The sequence below is a fragment of the Seriola dumerili genome, unplaced genomic scaffold (assembly GCF_002260705.1).
Source record: "Seriola dumerili isolate Sdu_G_001 unplaced genomic scaffold, Sdu_1.0 BDQW01000122.1, whole genome shotgun sequence".
NCBI lineage: Eukaryota > Metazoa > Chordata > Actinopteri > Carangiformes > Carangidae > Seriola > Seriola dumerili.
In genome coordinates this window covers 2722126-2742513 of record NW_019174377.1, presented here as the reverse complement: position 1 = coordinate 2742513, position 20388 = coordinate 2722126, and the positions used below count along the sequence as shown (strand labels likewise).

General features: G+C 40.2%; 1 protein-coding gene across 1 annotated transcript in view; it reads left to right on the top strand.

Moving 5' to 3' along the window:
- Positions 1-226: 226 nt before the first annotated feature.
- Positions 227-20388, top strand: part of LOC111224107 (leucine-rich repeat and fibronectin type III domain-containing protein 1-like protein) — a 57727-nt gene continuing 37565 nt past the window's right edge. Inside the window, exons 1-6 of the mRNA XM_022748505.1 lie at positions 227-419; positions 1397-1548; positions 1835-2088; positions 2298-2541; positions 3425-3582; positions 4760-5140. Coding sequence (XP_022604226.1) covers positions 227-419; positions 1397-1548; positions 1835-2088; positions 2298-2541; positions 3425-3582; positions 4760-5140 — 1382 coding nt within the window. The remainder of the gene's footprint in view (positions 420-1396; positions 1549-1834; positions 2089-2297; positions 2542-3424; positions 3583-4759; positions 5141-20388) is intronic.

Sequence of the window (20388 nt, the reverse complement as noted above, 5' to 3'; positions counted from 1 at the left end):
CACACACACGGAATGGACAACTAGCGGACCATGAGGATATATTCGCTGAATTTGATTAAAAAAGTTTAAGATAATCACTTACTCTCTAGTGTCTCTACAGGTCAGATTTACCCTGGTTTCCAGCTTCCTGACAGTTCCTTTTCTTTACCACATCATCTTTGTATCCACTTCAATTCATTGCTCCTTTCTATCTATCTTCCAGTTGCCCTGTTCCCTGTGGAGGATAATGGAACGGCTGTGGTTCTCTTTGCTGTTGCTGGCAGCAGCATGCAGGGGACAGCCGTGTCCGAAACGCTGTATGTGCCAGAGCCTTTCTCCATCGCTCGCTATCCTCTGTTCCAAGACAGGCTTGCTCTTTGTTCCTGCTGCCATTGACCGACGCACTGTGGAGCTACGGCTTCAAGAGAACTTCATCACAGGTAATGTACCTGCCAGTCTGTCCTGTATTACATTCAATTTAATATACCACTGGAGTTCAAATAACACATTGGAGTGCAGTGAGTAAAGTTTGTTACTTGTGAGTGATATAACATGCTTTCATAAACTGCTCCATTTATTTCACCCTCTTTTGTCATTATCTGTCACTTGACGTGTATGCTTGGATTGGTCGTTTACATGGAAACAAATTCAGTAGCTGGTTGATAATTGGCAGCATAATCACCTTATCTCAGAACAAGTGCATGCAACTGAACAGTTTGTTAACAGTGAATACAAATATTGGCTCAAGTCACAAGTCTTTATTTTTGTTGGTCTCCACATGACACTAAGTAATATTTCTCATGAGCCTGGGTATTTCTTTTTTTGTCTTTCTTGCTTTTTTTGGTTTGTTCTGTGATTCAGTCTGGCAAATCTCATTCACGATTCATCTGTGCCTTATATCAAAGAGTTCTCTTTTATACTTTGAAACATACTTATTTTTAAGAACTAAAGTGTTGCTTTATCCTTTTTATTTTAATCTGGATTCCCATTAGCTCCCACCAAAGCAGCCACCTAATCTTCCCAGGCTTGACTTAAAAATATTCTATGCCATAGTTCCAAAACAAAAGATGCACAAGCTAAAAAAAGGCTGCTTTCAAAGTGCCCAGAAATATATTATGACGTGCCATTAACAACATCACACAAACAATTTCAGTTTGTGGCACTACTCTGCGCAAAACTAAAGATTGTGTATCTCATTTTGCGTGATGCCATATTCTCTTGGCTGTCAATTGGGGTTTACTGTTGCCAAAAAGTTTGTCTTTCTAGGGTCAGGCAAACATTTGCGTTTTAAAACTTCTTTGGTGCATGTGCATCTCCTGACTATTTTTACCTTAATACATTCCCTGGGTAATACAACATATCTGACCCCTTATGACTTAGCTAATGGAGTCTTTGTGTTTATTCTGCTCACTACCAGCTGTCCGAAGAAAGGACTTTGCCAACATGACCAGCCTGCTGCATCTGACCCTGTCCAGAAACACCATCAGTCAGATCCTCCCTTCAGCTTTCAGTGACCTGCGGCGACTGAGAGCACTCCACCTAGACTCTAATAGATTAACTGTGATCAAGGTAAGATTGATGGCTGGACGGCTGGATAGATTAATGTTGGTGAATAGGATTGAATAATCAAATGGGTAAATGGGTTGATAAACAGAAAAAGAGCCACACAACCCGAGTTTACATTTGGATGGATGAATACACACAACTCTGATAGTGCTAGAACGACAGAATAATTTATACAACTGTAGATACAGTAGATAGACAGAAAGAAATAGCCTACAGTACAGGTATGTATGTGCAAGAGTTTGTCTTTATGAAGTTATTCTCACTGCATATTCACTTTTCTATGAACCAGGATGACCATTTTAAAGGCCTGACCAACCTTCGCCACCTGATCCTGGCCAACAACCAGCTCCACTCCATATCTCCCCACGCATTTGATGACTTCCTGTCCACACTGGAGGATCTAGACCTCAGTTACAACAACCTCGCTCAGGTGCCCTGGGACACGATTGGGCGCCTAACCAATGTCAATACCCTAAATATGGATCATAACCTCATAGAAAATGTTCCCCAAGGTGTATTCACCAACCTGCACAAACTGGCCAGGTAAATGGATATATAGAGTAAAGGACAAAGGGACAAGCAGATGATGTGTGTAGAGTTAGATAATGTAAAGTGATCTAAATAATCAAATATAATATATTCAAATGCCAATTATGTGCTGCGTGATTTACTGACCGACTGAATGAATTTCTATTCATCTGATAATCATCTCTTTTCCAACTCTCTTCTCCCTACACCTTTCCCTTTCACAGGCTAGACATGACGTCAAACAAGCTGAAGAAAATACCCCCTGACCCGTTGTTCTTGAGAATCCCAGTTTATGCCAAGTCCAAAGGCTCCCCTCTCTCCTCCCTGGTGTTGAGTTTTGGTGGCAACCCCCTTCACTGTAACTGTGAACTTCTATGGTTGAGGAGACTAACCAGAGAAGATGACCTGGAGACATGTGCCTCTCCCCCTGACCTCAGTGCCAAGTACTTCTGGACAATCCCTGAAGAGGTGACGTTTTGATAAGAATATGTCTCATAACATTGGATATGGGGCAAACCTGTAAAGTGGTAATCTTGAAGATTTCAAACCTGGTTGATTTGGCGACAGCTGTAGTTACTGGTGGTAACAGCAAATGTGGTTTAATACTACAGGTCAGAGAATTTTTGGGGCACGAAAACAAACCGTTTTTTTTTTTTTTTTTTTACAAAGAATCAATAATTGGCTTTTTTCCATTATTCTGAGCGCAACAATGATCTGATTTTATGCTGCACACGGTATGAGACTGCAAACAGCAGGGCACAGTGAAAAGAGTTGGTTACCTCGCTGAGAAGTTGATGTGCAGCCTGCCACCTCCAACTCTTCATCTAACAGCTCACTGTGGCTGCTCTTTCTTGTTCCATTGCTCCCCGTTATATTTCAAACTGATCAACTGTCACTAAAGGCCGAAAAAGACCGCTATTTTGTTTTGTTGGCAAATTTTTGATGAACGATAGTGATAAGTGCTAAGCTCAATGAAAAACTACACTACATTTCCTGTGACTACTTGATAACAATAGTCATCTTGTGTTTCACCAGTTAAATGCTTTTAATGTGAAGCTGCAGCAGCAGTAAAAGTTTGACTTGCATTAGCAGCAACTTAATACAGCATCATTTCCAGGAATGTCGCCACATACACCCAGCTCATAATAATGCTGTATAAATATTGCAATACTTTCATCAGTGGGCCGTAGGCTCAGTCACTATTGCGTTACCTCATTCGGTGACAGACGCTGACTTCACAGGCATTCATTTAAATTAAAATCTTTGAAATTACCACTTTAATAAAGTGAATAATAAAGCTCAGAAAACAATGCAGACTTGAAAGAATGACCTAATCTCTTTTGCCCTTTAGGAGTTTATTTGTGACCCACCAGTTCTGACCCGTAAGTCACCTCATACCGTGGCTATGGAAGGCCAGCCTGCCAGTCTGAAGTGCAAAGCAAATGGTGACCCAGAGCCTGAAGTCCACTGGATCAGCCCTGAAGGGCGACTTATATCAAATGGCTCCAGGTATTACCATGGTTCCTCATTCCAGTTTGATCTCCTTTCTCTCTTGTCCAATAAACTGTACAATCTTTCAAAATTTAAGGCGAAGTTAATTTATCACATGTCCACTGAGAACACCGGTCCACATTCCAGCGATGTCAGAAACCTGGCAAATCAGTTGGCAGGTGCAAGGAAAGGGGTTGTTTAAATATTCTCCTGTGCTGCTCCAGCTCAGTGCTATGAGCCAATATGCAAGTTAGAAAGACAGCATGTCTCACATAATTTTTGTCATGGCTGTAGTAGTAGTGCGCACATGACTTGTGTGAGACAACTTTGAAACAAGGTCAGAAGTTTATTGTCCTCACCCATAAGACCTTTCTCACACTTTCATCCAGTAACCTAGTTGGCACAGTTGTCAGATGTGTGGGGTTTCTAGTTATGGTTTTGCATATAGAACATTGGTTATAAAAAGAAAGATATTTGATATACTGTATAATGTCACAACCCTTTTTTTTTTTTCTTAGGCACCTTTTGATTTGAAATTTCTGTTTGCATCTTTAGATATAGAAAATCCTATGGATACAAAGCATAGTTGGATTATTTGGCGAGTGCATTTTGGGTTTATGCCTGAACTTATGGTAGTAAAGTCTGCAAAGAGTCAGTACCATGATACTCAGCCTGGCAGTCACTGCATTGATTCGGAATAGAGTCTGGATGGATGCTGGCAGTGGGAGCTGGCATCAGCATCAGGTGCTGCAGGCAGCAAAGTGGAGATGTGAGTAAATGAGTTGATCACAAGAACACTGATTATCCATCGGCTCCTATGTGGGTGAAAAAGGAGGAGGGTTTACGTGACTGGGTGGTGAGAACCAGAAGGGAGTTGCCTCTTAAATTATGCAATGGTGAATCATTTTGCAGCTGGAAGTGAATGTGTCTCACTTTTTTAGTGACTGGAATGAACAGGGAGCGGTGCAATGGCACGACAGTAGCCAGCAGATGTAACAGAGAAGATGAAAAAATAAAAAAATGAGGGATTAAAATGGACATGAATTTAGAATGAATAACATCTTACTGCTTGAACTTCTAAAACCTCCCTATAAATATTTGTTGCTTTGTTGTAACATATATTTCAGTTGATTTTTTGATTGATTTATTGAATTAATCAAGTTTATGATATATCTACATTTTTCATTTGTTTCAGAACTTTAGTTTTCCCTAACGGGAGCCTGGAGATCAATGTAACATCCCTGAAGGATTCCGGAAACTTCACCTGCATTGCCTCCAACGCAGCAGGTGAATCCACAGGAAGGGTGGAGCTAGTTGTCACGGCGATGCCCCATCTCGCAAACAGCACGAGCCGCAGTCGAGACCCGTCCTCTGAACCTGCCCCCTCTGACATTCTAACCTCCTCTAAGGTCGCGCTGCCTAACAACGAGACAAGGGGGCCAGACCGGAGGGTCTCATTGGTGGAACTGACAGGGAACTCTGCCCTCATAAGATGGAGCAGTCAGACGCCTATGTCTGGAGTCAGGATGTTCCAGGTCCAGTACAACAGCTCTGGTGATGACACACTGGTTTACAGGTCTGTCCATCTACACTGTCAATTTATGGTCTGAATGTTTTTGTTTTTTTTTTTAAATTCACTGTCTGTCGATGACTTCTATGAATCTTTCAACACGTATTAGTAAAAAGCCTCCATGTGGCTGTATGTGTTTGTAAGTGTGTGTGTGTGTGTGCACATGCAGTTGTGTGTAAGTTAATCGGCAGACATCAGCCGCTGCTATGAGGATGAAAACAGATGATAGATGATACAAGTGGAGATTAGCCAGTCATCCAGTTGTAAAAGTCTAATCAACTGAAATGATAAAGACATCTGTAGTGGTGCAGAGCCATTGTCGAGTTCGCTGAATGAAGGCGAGCCTGGGCAAAAGCCTGGGCTGTTTAACAAGTTTTAATGCTTGTCTGTCAGTTTGCTTCATTGTTGAACTGCTGTGTTGATGTTCTGTTGTGTAGTTTCACTACTGGTAATTACATTATGGCTTTGTAATTATGATACTTTTTTTTTTTTTTTATGGGATTTTACCTGAGTAGAACTTGACACAGTGATTGATTTTATCAGATCTGCCTGTGACTGGCTCTCCTTGGTGACTATCAAACTGCTACAACCTTTACTATTAAAAGGTTTTAATGTAGAGAGAGGGAACATCTGCTTTAACAGCTGCCCGGTACAAACATGCAAGTTTTCTGATTTGTGTGCACAACATGCTACAGCAGATACAGCCAACTATCACCCCAAGTCTAAACAAAGTGTGAAGGAACGCCCATAGAATTTCAATAGCTAGAGAGAGCAGTTCAAGGTATTATGGTAATTTGTCTTGATAGCTGGAGCCATAGAATTCTAATAATGTTATCGTTGAAATGAGCCTCATTTGATGTGCAGAATTTGAATAGGTAGAAAGGTCACTTTATGGTAAATCATGGTAATCATGCAACTTTGAGAATGTTGTCATTTACACTTAAGGCAGGTTAGAGTTTTGTGAAGCAGTGCGTGAGACACAGAGAACTTAAATGAATGTCCTAATTAGTGCTTTTGAAAAATACTGACAAAACCCTTTCCTTGTGCCATGTGTTATCATATTGTTCATTACAATAACAGCAGCAGCAGAATATGTAACAGCAGACTATTGCAGTCATCTGGCTGGAGGAGGCCTATCACTCAAGAGTGCTAACTAGTAACAGTATTACCAAGCATTTGACGATGTTTTCATCAAGCAATATCTCTGTGAAAGCACCAGAAGTTGCACTTGGACCAAGTTCAATGCTCCTGCTACTCGTGCGTGTTGCCTAGGCCTCTCCTGTGTATATGGCAAGTGCAGTGAATGTGTGATGGAGCATTTGCTTCAGTGTAATAGAAGTTAATATGATTAATGCACAGTCTATGCATTTACTTTGACCGGAAAAAGAGGCACGATAGCTCTTTAATCCCTTCACTTCTTACAATTATGATTGGGTGTATAAAGCACACCGTTATTGATTTGAATATTTGATGAGTTTATATAGACACACTCACATGGGCTGGAGCTAGGTTGTTTTCTACTGCTGCTGGTATTAAAAGTCTGAGTTGGCACAATGTGTCTCTCTCTTGTTGGCGTGTTGATGGCTAGGTTTCAATATGGGATGTTTACGTGCATGCCAGTGGGGTAGATTTCTCACCCACTATATTGCTTCTTCTTACAGTTACAGCTAATGTACACATTGCTGGACGTGTCAGAGAAAAAGCACAGTTTAACTGCGGAGCACTTGTTTGTATTCTAAGTTTTCCTCAAAATCTTCGTGCTCTTGGGGGAATCTCCCACATTGCTCTCTGGCAACATCATCGCCTATAAAGCTCTTGGAAAACCTGGGAAAGCCCTGTTTATTTTCAGCTCATGTGGAGTTTTCATATGTTGTGGAGTTGTCATGGCAACAGGTTGGGAAAATCTCCTAGATCTTGTTATGAGTGACAGGTGGCTTTAATACCATCACAGACACCGACTGTGGACTACTAATTTCTTTCGTTTTTTCAGAGGTGTAAATGAAATGGCCAAATATATCGCTCTGTCTTGTGTGATTATGGAAGAAAATCAAAAATGTATTCACTGCCCTACAGAATGTTCTCATAATGTATTTTGGCTCCTCTTCACCCTTTTTACTCTTGATCAACATTTAAAATGCCTCTTGGGGAAATAGTTATTCTTGAGAAGAAGAAGCTTTGATAGAATATGTCAAATACATCCAGCTGACAGGAGAATCAGACAGTTCCTCTCAATTTGATCAAATGCAACGCTTGTGAGATATGGAAATGGAAGGTCTGTACCAAAAATGATTATGGTGTTATTTCTAAGCGAGAGAAGACACTTGTTTATTCAGACAGTTCAACTAACTGTGGGAGACAAGCAGCTTCTTACAATTCAAAGCATGGCAACCGTTCTTCCGCATAGCAACCGTCCATCTGCACCTGTCCATTCAAGGTTGGAGGCAGTTAGTGGGCACAGTGGACCTGCCGGTACAAAACGCACTCCTTACTGGTCAGGTGTACATATGTATAGGTCTTTGTGGGTAACAGTGGATCTCTACTTTGAGCTTCACATTATCAAACAGATCGTCTGGGCATCTACAATACAAATTAAACTGTGTATCGCAGACCTGAAAATGATGCATGCAGGTAATCCAGTGCAACTTTATCTAACTGATATATCCCTCACTGTCTTTGTCTGCTCACTTTATAACATGCAGTGCAGCGATGCAAAGGTCAGTTCCTACTGTCATTGCTTCACCTTAAAATTGTTCAATAGGCAAACCATGGGGTGGCTTTTATTGCGAAGCAGCCACAGGAAACAGTGTGTTTGTCATTGAGGTCTGTGCTAAGCTTCATTAAAAACTACGCAAGTTTGTTTGGTTGCGCTGTAATCACATACCCAGTTGTTCTTCTGTTATATTCTCAGAGTGTTTGCTGTGGTAATAAAACACACTTGTTACCCAAGTAAAAGTTTGTTGCCATATCAACCAAGAATCTTTAGGATTACACCTTTATAGTTTGAGATTAAAAAAAATATTTGCACCCTTAAAACATATATCATATTGGTTCTTTATAACTGCTTACCACTTGAAAGATTAAAAGTATACAAGCCTAAATATTTGAAAAAACAAAAAGGTGTTGTGAGAGTATCTAGAAGGCGTCATCATTGCACCAGCTCTGCTCTGAGTGAAAGAAAAAAAACAGCCCTGAGTGTGTCTGTGTGGATGTGTGTACAGCCCCTCTCCTCTGTCTTTCTTTGGTCAATGTCCATTAGGAGGGGTGAGGCACAATGCCACAAAGAGAGGAGGGGAGGGGGAGTGCTGAGGAGCAGGATAGACAGGAAACACGGAAAGAGAAAACAACATATCGGTGCCACAACGAGAGATTATTTGAGCTTCACAAATTCATTTTCTAAAGTCTGGCTGTTACATTTCTTTATCAAAGAGCACATATTGAAAACTGGTGAATATCACACTTTCTGAGACTTCATCAATGAGCACTGATGACGTTCTTCTATGTTTGAGTAGTTGATGTAGTTCCACTGGACGATAGCTGGAAGATGCATGTGGGACTGAGGAGGTTTTCGCTGGCTACTAATGCATTATGTTTTCACCATTACTTTGGACCTGTGTGCTGAGGGAGCATTTTGTCGAGTGAATTTATTCAACAATCATTATTTTGAACACACATTTAAAGCAAATTATATATTTTTTTAAATTTAGTTATACAATAACTAATAGATTTGGTTTTAGTTATTTTGTATCTGTATTTTCATCAGAATATTTTAATTGGAACAGAAAAAATGTAATTGATTTTCTGGTGTTTGAGGCACACAGAATCCATTCTGCATTTACTGCATAATAATTAACAAATTCTTGATATAATTATTTTCCTCAGTGACTAAATTACTACAGCCAAAGCATCCAGATCACAGCATCTTGTAATCTATGCACTGCCATTGGTGTCTAGGACCATATCCACCTTCGAATAAACAACCAGTACACTACTTACGATCAATGCATTATAGCACCAAGTGTGTTCGAGTGTGTTCGAGTGTGTATTCATGTGCATTCGTGCGTAAGCACTTGGAAATCACTGGTTGGCAGTGTATTAGTTAACCCTGCGTCTGAGACATGCTCTTCAAAGCCCCCTGTATAATCTAATCAATGTCTATTCAAGTGTGTGTCTGCGTGCACATGTGCACACATGATGAGTGTTTATGTGTTTGCACACTGAACCAGCTGGCAGTTGCGTATTAGCCAAAAACTCAATGTCAGTTTCGGAGCCATCAGTGGCATCAGACCTCTGTAGGCGGCTCCTCTAAATGTCTCTAAGTGTCGATGTCCATGTGTGTGTTTGTGTTTCAGGTATTACTCATGTTGTGGGAACCTACAGCCATATTATGGCTGCATTCGTAAATCATTTAATTTTCAGGTGAAGATGTTTTAAGGTTAAAATAAGGTTAGGTTTAAGGTTAAGAGTAGGTTAGGGTTAAACATGTAGTAAATATGGTCAAGACGGGAGTAAGTCTGCAGGAAATTGATGTAAATGTAATGTCCTCTGAAGGCATGGAGACACAACTGTGTGTGTGTGTGTGTGTGTGTGTGTGTGTGTGTGTGTGTGTGTGTGTGTGTGTGTGCGTGCTGTATGTTTGTTTGTGCTGCTCATGAGCTTTCGGAACAAGCGACAATTGTGTATTAACATACTGATCTGTGATCAGTCAGAGGTTAATCAGGCTCAATAGCTTAGATTCCACTGCAGGCCGAACCATGGACAACACATTATCCAGCCAAACACAGTGGTATTAGCCTGGCTTGCACTCTATAGCTGCACATGGACAGAGCTATATCTTCCTAAAACTATGCTTATCATGTCAGTGTGATTTATAGATTCCTGTCAGGAAGACCTGAGATGATGTATCGCTGGGTGTTGATATGTGGCCATTGTGTGGTCTTACCCCCCCCCCACTTTCTCAATACGTCTGCAGTACATTTTCCTCTCTTTCTGTCTTTGACAGTGAATTCATTCTGTCAGTGATTTGAAATGACAGCTGCATTTCCCACTGAGAGTGACTCTCTATGTGTTGTACATGTTACACATGACAGAATGAAATGTGCACTGTGCATATAAACAGGTAAATGTAGTCTTGGTATTGCCATGAGTGATGCCTGTAACCATGGTGATGCAAAGACCAAAGATGGCACCTTCTGCAGCTTTAGAAAATGATTTCTACTCTAACGTGACCAACTTAAGAAAAATAAGAGATGAGAGTTGCCTTCTTGTGCAGTTTGCTGTACTGCAAATGTAAAGTGAATGCAGCAGTGACTTCTTAGTTCTTGTGTACTGTGACTTGGACGGATATCCAAGGTCTGAGTAAGAGTTACCATCAAAATGCAAACCTGACAACCTAATGGATGTGGTCTGCTCAACATTTTGCAGTGTGAGCAGAATCTGACTTGGCAGTGTTGAGATCTGCCAATCAGGATGTCCTGTCTGAGTATTGAAATTGCAGTGAAGACTTAAACTGTGTCTCTGTCCCTCTCTGTGGTCACCTGTACTGTGTTTTAATGCATAGTCAAAGTATATAATTGTTTGCAACCAATGTGTGAGTCAGCACAGAGCTGATCTCTGTACTGCAATAAGTCTCATCAGGACTTGTAACAAAGAAGAGGAAGTCAGATTGAGCATCATACCTTTAGGTTTGTTTGTTTTTCTGTTCTTTTTTTATTTTGTTTGAAAAGAATAAATAAATTATTAGCAACATGCTAAAATACTTTTTTCATATAGAGTATATTTGCAATGTGTTGTGTCAGTCTCCAGACGTAGGTGCCCACTCCATAAAGCACATACCCTAATTCTGGTGTGGGAGCACAGCTCCCTTTGAAGGTGCATTTACAGTACTTTAACCTGCATCAATACAAAGCACTGTCATACATGCATTAAGCACACACTCATTAACACTTCCTGTAAAGAGATATCTTTTTCAAAATGGAATTTTAAGCTCAAACCTTCAATTCGTCACTACATTCACACTGCGTCTTTGTCTCTCTGGATCAGTTGTGTGCATTTGTGTTTCTTTGCGTCTGTGTGTGTGATTTAAAGAATTTTATTCGCCTCACATTTTCCTCACCACGCAAGGGCAGGAAAGGGTCAACGCGAACCGTTTTCAATCACACAGAAACACGTCCACATCTACACCTACACCCACGAAATTGCGCAAAATGCAGACACCGACCCAAACGTGTGTCCTAACTCTCTACTCTGTCTCTCTACCTTATTCTGCATTGTCTGCATGGTGAGTGCTTCTTTGAATAATGGACTCACAGACACATAAAATCTGCGCAGGCCAGCAGACTCAGGATACAGTGACTGGAAACATGCATTAATAACAGTTGGATGTACTCTCATGCCCGTTTAGCAAATCTTAATGTAGATGCCGTGAATATTATGTGACATTAGCAGACATAAATGTACTCTTTGTCATCATTAGGTGGATGATGCCACTAATGTCTCATTATTTGTCAGTCTCAATCATTAGACCTGTTGATATTCTGATGAGTAGAGATAGTTTTCCTCACAACTAGGGAACAAATGGGTAAAAGGAAAAAAAAAAGAAAAAAGTATTGTCTATTTTTAATCCTCTGAGGGAATCTCTTTTGAGGGAATATAAAAGACATTGTACATTCACTATTTAATTCTAAAACCCATTAGAGTCCTTAATATTAATGGTGAATTGTCAAGCATTATTAAACTGAAATATGAATGAACTGAAGTCAGTGCACAAGCAGTGTGTACATGTGTGTCGGCGGGTGGTAAAAGTGTGTCAGGGGTTAATAGCATTGGAGCAGGTGGTGGGAGCATCTGGAGCAAAGCTGGGAGGGCTGAGGTGGGCCTGCATGTGGTACAGGGGAGAGGGAGTGAGAGAGTGTGTGTGTGTGTGTGTGTGTGGGTGGATGCAGCTTACACATTTTTTTTAACATGTACACTATATGAAGCACAAACGAGCTTGTTCATGTGTGATGTGCCATTGTCCATTTTGATCATGTTTAATGTAGCGGGGATTTCAGTACACAGCTGCTAAGAAAATTAGAGGTAAATGTTGAAAATAAATAAATGAATAAATAGATAAATAGAGACAGACAGAAGACAAATGGATTATCTTATATATATATTATTTTTTGAGTGAATTTCACATTTATATTTCACATTTCTTGTGATGTGTGTTCACTACCATGTAAAAGGGAAGGGACATCACCGACTATAAATTTTGCTGGTTTTTACAATAAATATTGTAAATCCACACTTTAAGGGTTACAAAAGCTGCTACGTACTGAAACAGTAGAGAAGGGAAGAGTCTTTTTTTCATTGTAAAAAATGTCAAGGAGTTCCCGTTGTATTACTTATGTCTCAATTCAGCCTATTTTTACCTTGTAAAAATTTTTAGACTCCTTTGTTCAGTTGAAAAAAAGTATTTAGATAATAATGCAATTTAAAAAAAGTAAGCTTTTATTTCACCTGAAAATGTGTCCTCATGATCAAAAGAGGCTTCACTGGACAAAACTGCTAGGGCTTGCACAGTTCAGTAAGTGACCACTGTACTAATATCAAAGGGCCAAATTCTTATAATGTATTTTATTTAAATACATTCTAATTTAACCGTACAGTAATTTGTTCTAAACCATTACCATTTGTCAATTTTAAATTATTGGTAAATCAGCTGTGTTGACAATAGAATAATAAAAAAGCCCTGTTGCACAGTAAATGACAGTTTAATGAGTGAGTGTTTTATGGCTCTAAAAACAGACAGGCTGATAAACCATTGCTTTTTGCTGCTTTAATAACATTTGGTGTGGACACAGTAAATATTTTGAGGAATTTAGTGGGTTTAAGCCTCTAATCACTCAGCTAGAAACTCACTAAAATGTAGCTACTGCTTTTTAGACGCTGCTTATATGCTCAAACACACACATGCAGAAGAGAGTTTGATGCAAGGCACTTTAAAAATGTGTACAACAAGATGTGTACAAGACCAAACAGAAGATATTCAGGCTTATATACAATACATATGCTTGCTTACATACATACACACACACACACACACACACACACCCATGTACGCTTGTGTGCACATCCCCACATCCACTGGTGGATATGACTAGTCGGTTCGCTGTAGGTCATTGTCATTTAATTGAATGATTCACTGCATACGTACTAATGAGCTTAAAGGGCCTAATGACAAATGAGTGGTCCACACACGCACACGTGTGCACAGACACGCACAATCACACCCTTGTATTGCTGGTACCAGCTGTATTTGTGCCAATTAAATGCAGAACTAATGAGTCAGATCAGAGAGGTTAAGTTCAAAGACACTGACGACACGGTCTATTTAGTCATCTCTCTTTCACGTCTGCAGTCTCGTTCTCTTTCGTCACATAGCTTCTTTCAAGTGTATTTCTCCTACCCCATTTTATATTTTGTTTCTTTGTTATTCCTTTTCCCTTTTTTGACTCTCTTCTATCTGAGTGACTTTCTGATATCTTATTTCTCCCTCTCTCTATCCCTGGTTTTTTCTAACTCTCCTCCTCCTTCTACATCCTTACTCCCTGTTCTTCTGCTCTCTTTTTATGTATCCTTTTGCTTTTCTGTCTTTATCCTTACCTTTCCTTGTCTTGTCATTCCTTGTCTTCCTCATCTATGCGTTCATTTACTTGTGGTTTTATCCCCCTCCCTTGTTTTCCCCTGCCTCCATCTCTTCCTTGCTCTGCCGCCCTTTCCTCTCTGTCCCGGATATTTTGCAGATCTCAGCAGAATGCTGTCGGCTCTTCGACCCATAATCCCCTTGTTTGGCGTCATGTTGCCGTTTTCATCATCATCCCAAATCGATGTTTAATTATCCCCCCCACCCCACTAACCCCTCAAGTTCCCTGCTCTTCCCCTCGTCATCCGTCTGTGCCACCACCTAGCCTTCAGATCTCCATGGATGGAGGGAGGAGTAATTAAAAAGACACACAACACACAGTGAGAGATGGAGAGGGTGAGGGACTGGGAGGGGTAGAAAAGTGGTAAATGAGAGGAGAAGAGGGCGCAAAGGAAGACGGGAGGCAGCGGGATAGAGGAGGAGGAGACTGTGTGGTAGGAGGGGGAGGAGCAGAGAAACTGGGGAGGACGAGGGGAAAAGGGAAGAGAAGATTAGGATGGTAAGTAGAGATAAGAGACGAGAGCTCTTGGATGGATTGCATCCCACAACACTCAATGAAATACGAGTAAACAAACTCTTTATTAGTGATTGAGTTTCCGCCATGTGCTTACACAAGCTTAATATTCAAGCTATGGTTTATCTATGTTTTAAGCTGCCTAGGAGTCTTGAGCTCAGACTTCCAGCAGCCTTTGAGAGGCTATGAACTTTGTGAAGATGTCATGTAATGTAGAACATCAAAATTGTGCTCATTATTGGCTGGACTGCAACAGCAGGGCTAGCGCTATAAGGGCGGGAACCTGTGTTATTCATTCCTGTTTATCTGAATAATTATTTGGGATGGCCTGAAAACTTCCCTAGAATAATGGAATGATGTGGAGGGGAGTCCTAATGATTAAAAACAAGACTATTTCAAAACCCAGTATGTGGCCGGACTCTGTTCTGTATGGTCAATGTGCTAAAGGGGGAGGAAAGAGTTGAAAACTGTTGCTGTCAACAACTGACATCGTGCACAACTCTAAAGTGCACAACTAACTAAGTGACTGACTGACTGATATAGTTGAGTGATCAAGTTACACCATTGGTCAACCGAATGTCACATGACTGAGTGATGAAGTCGCACCAAAGGTCAGTCGGCAGAGTGCTGGAGTTTCTCCATTGGCTGTTAGTCTTTCAAAATGAATTGGGGGAGTTTACAGCCTGCATTTATTGCTAGATTTAGAGACTTTTTTTTTTCCCCATAGAGGAGAGTTGCCACTACTGCCCTGCGACCAAGAGGCTGTTGTTCAGTGAGTTGCAGAGAGGTTGTAAGATGGAGGCTGCGCGTTGTGAGACAAAATGAGAAAGACATTCTGACGATTTCTCTCTGAGGGATCATTTTATGTATGTGGTGATTTTGTCAAACGATGTTGTGGTTACAAAAATCTGGATTTTAGCAGTTCAGAACAGCAGTTTTGAAATGGTTTGGAAGTGACTGCTGGTTAACATGTAGTCTTAATGGACCACTTTTCAGTCACTATTTCAAACAAACAGAAAAAAAACATATAAATGAGAACAGCTTTATGCACAGAGGGTAGGAGAGAAACAAACAGATAAAGAGCAGAGAGCGGCTGACACTACTGACACACGATGTCAGTTGTTGACAGCAACAGTTTTCAACTATTTCCTCCCTCTTTAGCACATTGACCATACAGAACAGAGTCCGGCCACATACTGGGTTTTGAAATAGTCTTGTTTTTAATCATTAGGACTCCCCTCCACATCATTCCATTATTCTAGGGAAGTTTTCAGGCCATCCCAAATAATTATTCAGATAAACAGGAATGAATAACACAGGTTCCCGCCCTCACTCATGCACAGAAAGTCATTGGTGTATTCTCAGTGCCAAGATTGGGGACGTGAGGTGAGGGCTGTTCAAGTGAGCAAAACTATGTTGACATTCAAAAACTCCAGCTGTTGGCTGACAAAGCGCACATTGTTGTTGTGGTTAAGAAAACAGCTTGATGAAATATGTAATTCACACATTAAGTCTGTGTGCTCCCCACTTTGTCATGAGTTTCCTCCCACAGTTCAAACATGCACATGCAGTTCAGCTGAATTGAAAAAGCTAATTTGTTGAATTTAGCTAGATTAGTATATGAGGGATTTATTTTTTCTGCATAGCCCTGTGATAGGACGAGCATGTTTCCTTTCTTTTGCTAGGCACCAGCAAGCCTTTAATGAGGAAAAGAAATGAATGGATAGAAATGAATGACAGAAAATAGATTTATAGACAAGCTCACTATATTCTCATAAGTATTTTTCCACTTAGGTTAAGAAAAAAAAAAACAGCCTGAGCATATCAAGACAAGGATCAATAGTAAATAAGACAAGTGTAAGTAATTCCAATCAGGGAAACCCAATCCATTATATTGAATGTATTGCAGTCCAATTTAGTTTAGCAGTAAGCCAGGATGGGATTAACTAAGTATTACGTTTTTTTTTGTCCTTGTCCTATTTTGTAAATGCTCTGCAACCGACTTTGGTTAATACTCGTACATACAAAATGTACACATACAGAAATGAAACTGCAGCGAGTTTCATTATCATTATTGAGCTACTTCTTTCCCTCTCGGGGTGTTGAGTTATTGAAATTACTTTTCACTCCCCATCCTGCTGGAAGTCTTATCCTGTTATCCTTCAACCACTGGGCTGGGGCTGGGGCTAAGGTTAAGGGTTATTAGTGGTTATCTTTAGGATTAGGGACTGAATCGAGGGAATTAGTGGCAAATCAATCCAGTGTCATCTGAAATTTAATAAAAACCGAGTAAGGAGATTCCACTACTTGCTACTGGTGTCAGTCTTTGTTCAAGCAACTAAATAAAAAAAGAAAAAGAAAAAAAAATGGGGCTAAACATGGATTTAAGTACCACAAGAAAAAAATAGAACAATAAACAGCATTGGTTATATTAAAGCAAGGAAACCTCCACGCAGTACTGCTCCACTTTAATGTGATCTACGTATATGAACACAGCGGATAAAACATGAATTCTAAACTGAAAATCAGTCCTTACATTTCTATATCCTTAATAAGACCAAAACAAAACCTGAAGACCGTACAGTCAGTTAGAAAGAGGGAGAACTTCCAGCCCAAACCACCGGCACCGCCCCACACACCAGACTGTCACTGAACGTTTATGGTGTGAGGGAAAAAAAAGAAATTACAGATCAGCTGTGAAAAGTGCGTTTTTTGTAACTTGCATATATGTTTAGATTAAGGAGGATCAAAAGTTGCAGGGACAAATATCTTCTAGCTTTAGCTTCTCTGCTGCAAAATAAAAACTCTTTAAACTTTTTCGTAGAAAATAAAAATATATATCAGAAGTCACAACAACATGAAAGCCGTTTTTAACCTTGTTTGTCAATTTCAATGCCTAAATAGTTACTCATTAATAAATTATGAAACAAAAAAATCATCAATTTCTTGTATTTTCTTTATTAAAATTCCATTTTAGTTTATTTTCTTAAAATCTGCCTATTTTTAGTTGCCCTGTACGTAATCATTCCTACCTTGAACAACCCCCTCCCCCCCCCCACCCCCCACCCCACCCTGTCTAATAAAACTGCCTGTCTCCTGCTGAATTACTGAATAACAACTTCAACAAGTATTTCACTGTTTTAAGATGCATTAACCCCACTACACTTTGACTGTTTTTTTTCATGCATGTACATGAATGATTGCTTGTGTTTGATATAGAACAAGCACATGACATATAACCCATAGGCTAATGAGAAAGATGTCTGTTTGCAGGTCATGTGAAACATGATTACAGCAGGTATTGATGTTGTGCTCTTCGGATGTGTTGGATATCATGGAAAGATCCATTCCTTTCTTGTTGCTATAGACTTGAAAGGCAACACTCTAAGTGCCTCTCCGTTTCTTTCTGTCTTTCCCCCTTTTTTTTCTCTGTCCCTGTCATTCTCTGATCGCTGCATTATTCATAACCTCGTCCTCTTACCCCTTTCTCCTGTGTCTTCTTTTGTTTCCTTCGGTATCTTATAATCCAAGATTCCCTCTATAAATAAGCAGACACATGCCTCCACACATACGTATACTGCGATCCAGTTTTATCTTGCATTGGGTCATACATTTCTATTTTTCAATCAGTGCACCCTGTTCCATCGATCTGCGGTATTGGCTGTTGGCAGCTATTGTCCGCATTCAGCCTTTCCTCCTCAAATTTTCTCTCTTCCTCCCCGTCTCTGTTTCTCTCTCATTCGGTCTCCATCCATCTCTTGTCTATTGCTTTTTAATCCATTTGACCCCATTAAGATTCTATTGTTGTATGGCTAAACCCCTTAGAGGTTAAGCTGCATTACATATGTATACTACAGAGTTTGATTTGGATAATTGCTGTGTGTTTTACCCCTGCAGTGTTAGAGCACAGTAGAATTAGCTGTGGGCAATAAATAGTCTGACCCAGAGATACCAGAGGCTTATTTTGGGATCTCACTGTGGACAAATCAGTTTATTTAAGACTTCATAATACTGCTTTATTTTATCTGACTAATTGCCATGTATTTTAAAGTGGATATGAATTTCAAAGGAAAACTGAATTTCCATGCAGATGAAGTTGGTTGCAAATCCATCCAGCAGGATAACACACCATGTCGCAAAACTCAAATCATCTCAAACCGGTTTCTTGAACATGACAATGAGTTCACTGTACTCAAATGGCCTGCACAGTCACCAGATCTCAATCCAACAGATCACCTTTGGGATGTGGTGGAACGGTAAATTCGCATCATGGTGACAAATCTGTGGCAACTGTGTGATGCTATCGTGTCAATATGGACCAAAACCTCTGAGGAATGTCCCCAGCACCTTGTTGAATCTATGCCACGAAGAATTAGGGCAGTTCTGAAGGCAAAAGGGGGTCCAACCCGGTACTAACAAGATGTACCTAATAAAGTGGCCGGTGAGTGTATGTTACTGTAACAAACTCAGCCACGGCGACAGTCAAAGTATGTACGTTTTGGTCAACAAAAATATGTGACTCACAAACGCAAGCCCCCTGTTTTCTCAAGTGTTTTATAATGGAATTGTCCTTTAAACAGTTTTAATCCAATCTATTTAGGCATCAGTGATTCTGATACGTGGTTAATGGCAGTAAAGTATGCGTGTTATTTTAAGCTGCTCGTTAAGAGAAGAACACACCTAGCGACCTTATTATAACTATTTTATCAGAATATCTACACAATTACAGTACAATATTATTCCAGAGCACTAGTCAGTTATTTATAACAAATCTGTCTAAGAGTGCACAGTGATCAAGGTTGACAATGAATTGTTTCTACCACCAACAGCAGCCTGTACGACGATGTATGAATATGTTGGAGGGAAAGCCGGTGTTGCTGAGGAGATTCTGCATTGTGTCCTCAATACAAACCTACACATTCATAGTTGGTCAACTGTGATCAGCTGCTCAGTTTCTGATGATACCGGCTCACCCGTCAGCGTGTTAAAGTGTAACTGAAACAACTGCACTCAAGCCATTCTGTTGTGCTATTTCACGTTTCATCAACAACGCTTTCCGTTCACAAAATTTACCTTTTGTGATCCTCCCCACTGCTGTAAAGTTGAATCATGACCTTGTTAATTTGTGATCACTCTAAGATTTATTCTACCTTTCACAGACTTCGGTCATTACATTCTAGATATAGTTTAATAGTCTTCCCATAAAACCAAGTCATTAAAACAGCTTAGCTGCCTCACAGACATAAAGAACTGAAATATATTCTTCAACTTTGCGATGCATTTCAAAAGAGTTTTGTTCAATTCTTCCATTCCTGTAATGATGATAACGAACAATATAATCTAGCTGCTAATGTCAAATCTCCTGCTTGACATTTAGATGTGACTTTTGAGCTGTATTCCCATAAACATCATCTCTCTTCGATCCAAATAACATCTGGCAGGCAAATATAGCTTTCAGTGTAGTGTTCTTTGATCGTCCTTTGCATAAACATTTTTAAGCATTTGGCTGAAACTCTTATGCGGAGTGACTTACAATAACTTCAAAGACGTGCATACATTCATTTTCATTTCACTTTTATTCATTAATTTTCATGTTATTGAGATGCAAGGCAGAAAAGGGGGAAATAGGGCAGAGGGAAGAAGCAAGAAGGAAGGAGGATGAGGAGCAAGATGCTGAAAACGTGGGAGGAGTTTCGGGTTATAGTTGAGGACAGATGAAAGAGAAGAGAGGAGAGGTGGGTAGGGAGAGGGAGGGAGAGAAGAATGACTGAGGGAAAACAAAAAGAAAACAGTGGAGGAGTGTAGAAGGGCAAGGAGCAAGATGAAAAGAGGAGGAGAGAGGGTGGGCAGATGGGTAAAGGGGATACAAAAGGTGGAAGGAGAATGGAAGATAAAAGAAAGATGAAATAAAAGTGGGAGGGAGGGGGGGAGGGAACGGTGCCTCATTAGGAGTAAGGACCATGGCTCAGCTCCACACACCACACCCGCTGTCAGAGGTCGTACTGAACGTGCTTAAACCGAACTGAGTCGCCACGATCCTGAACACACTACCATCAT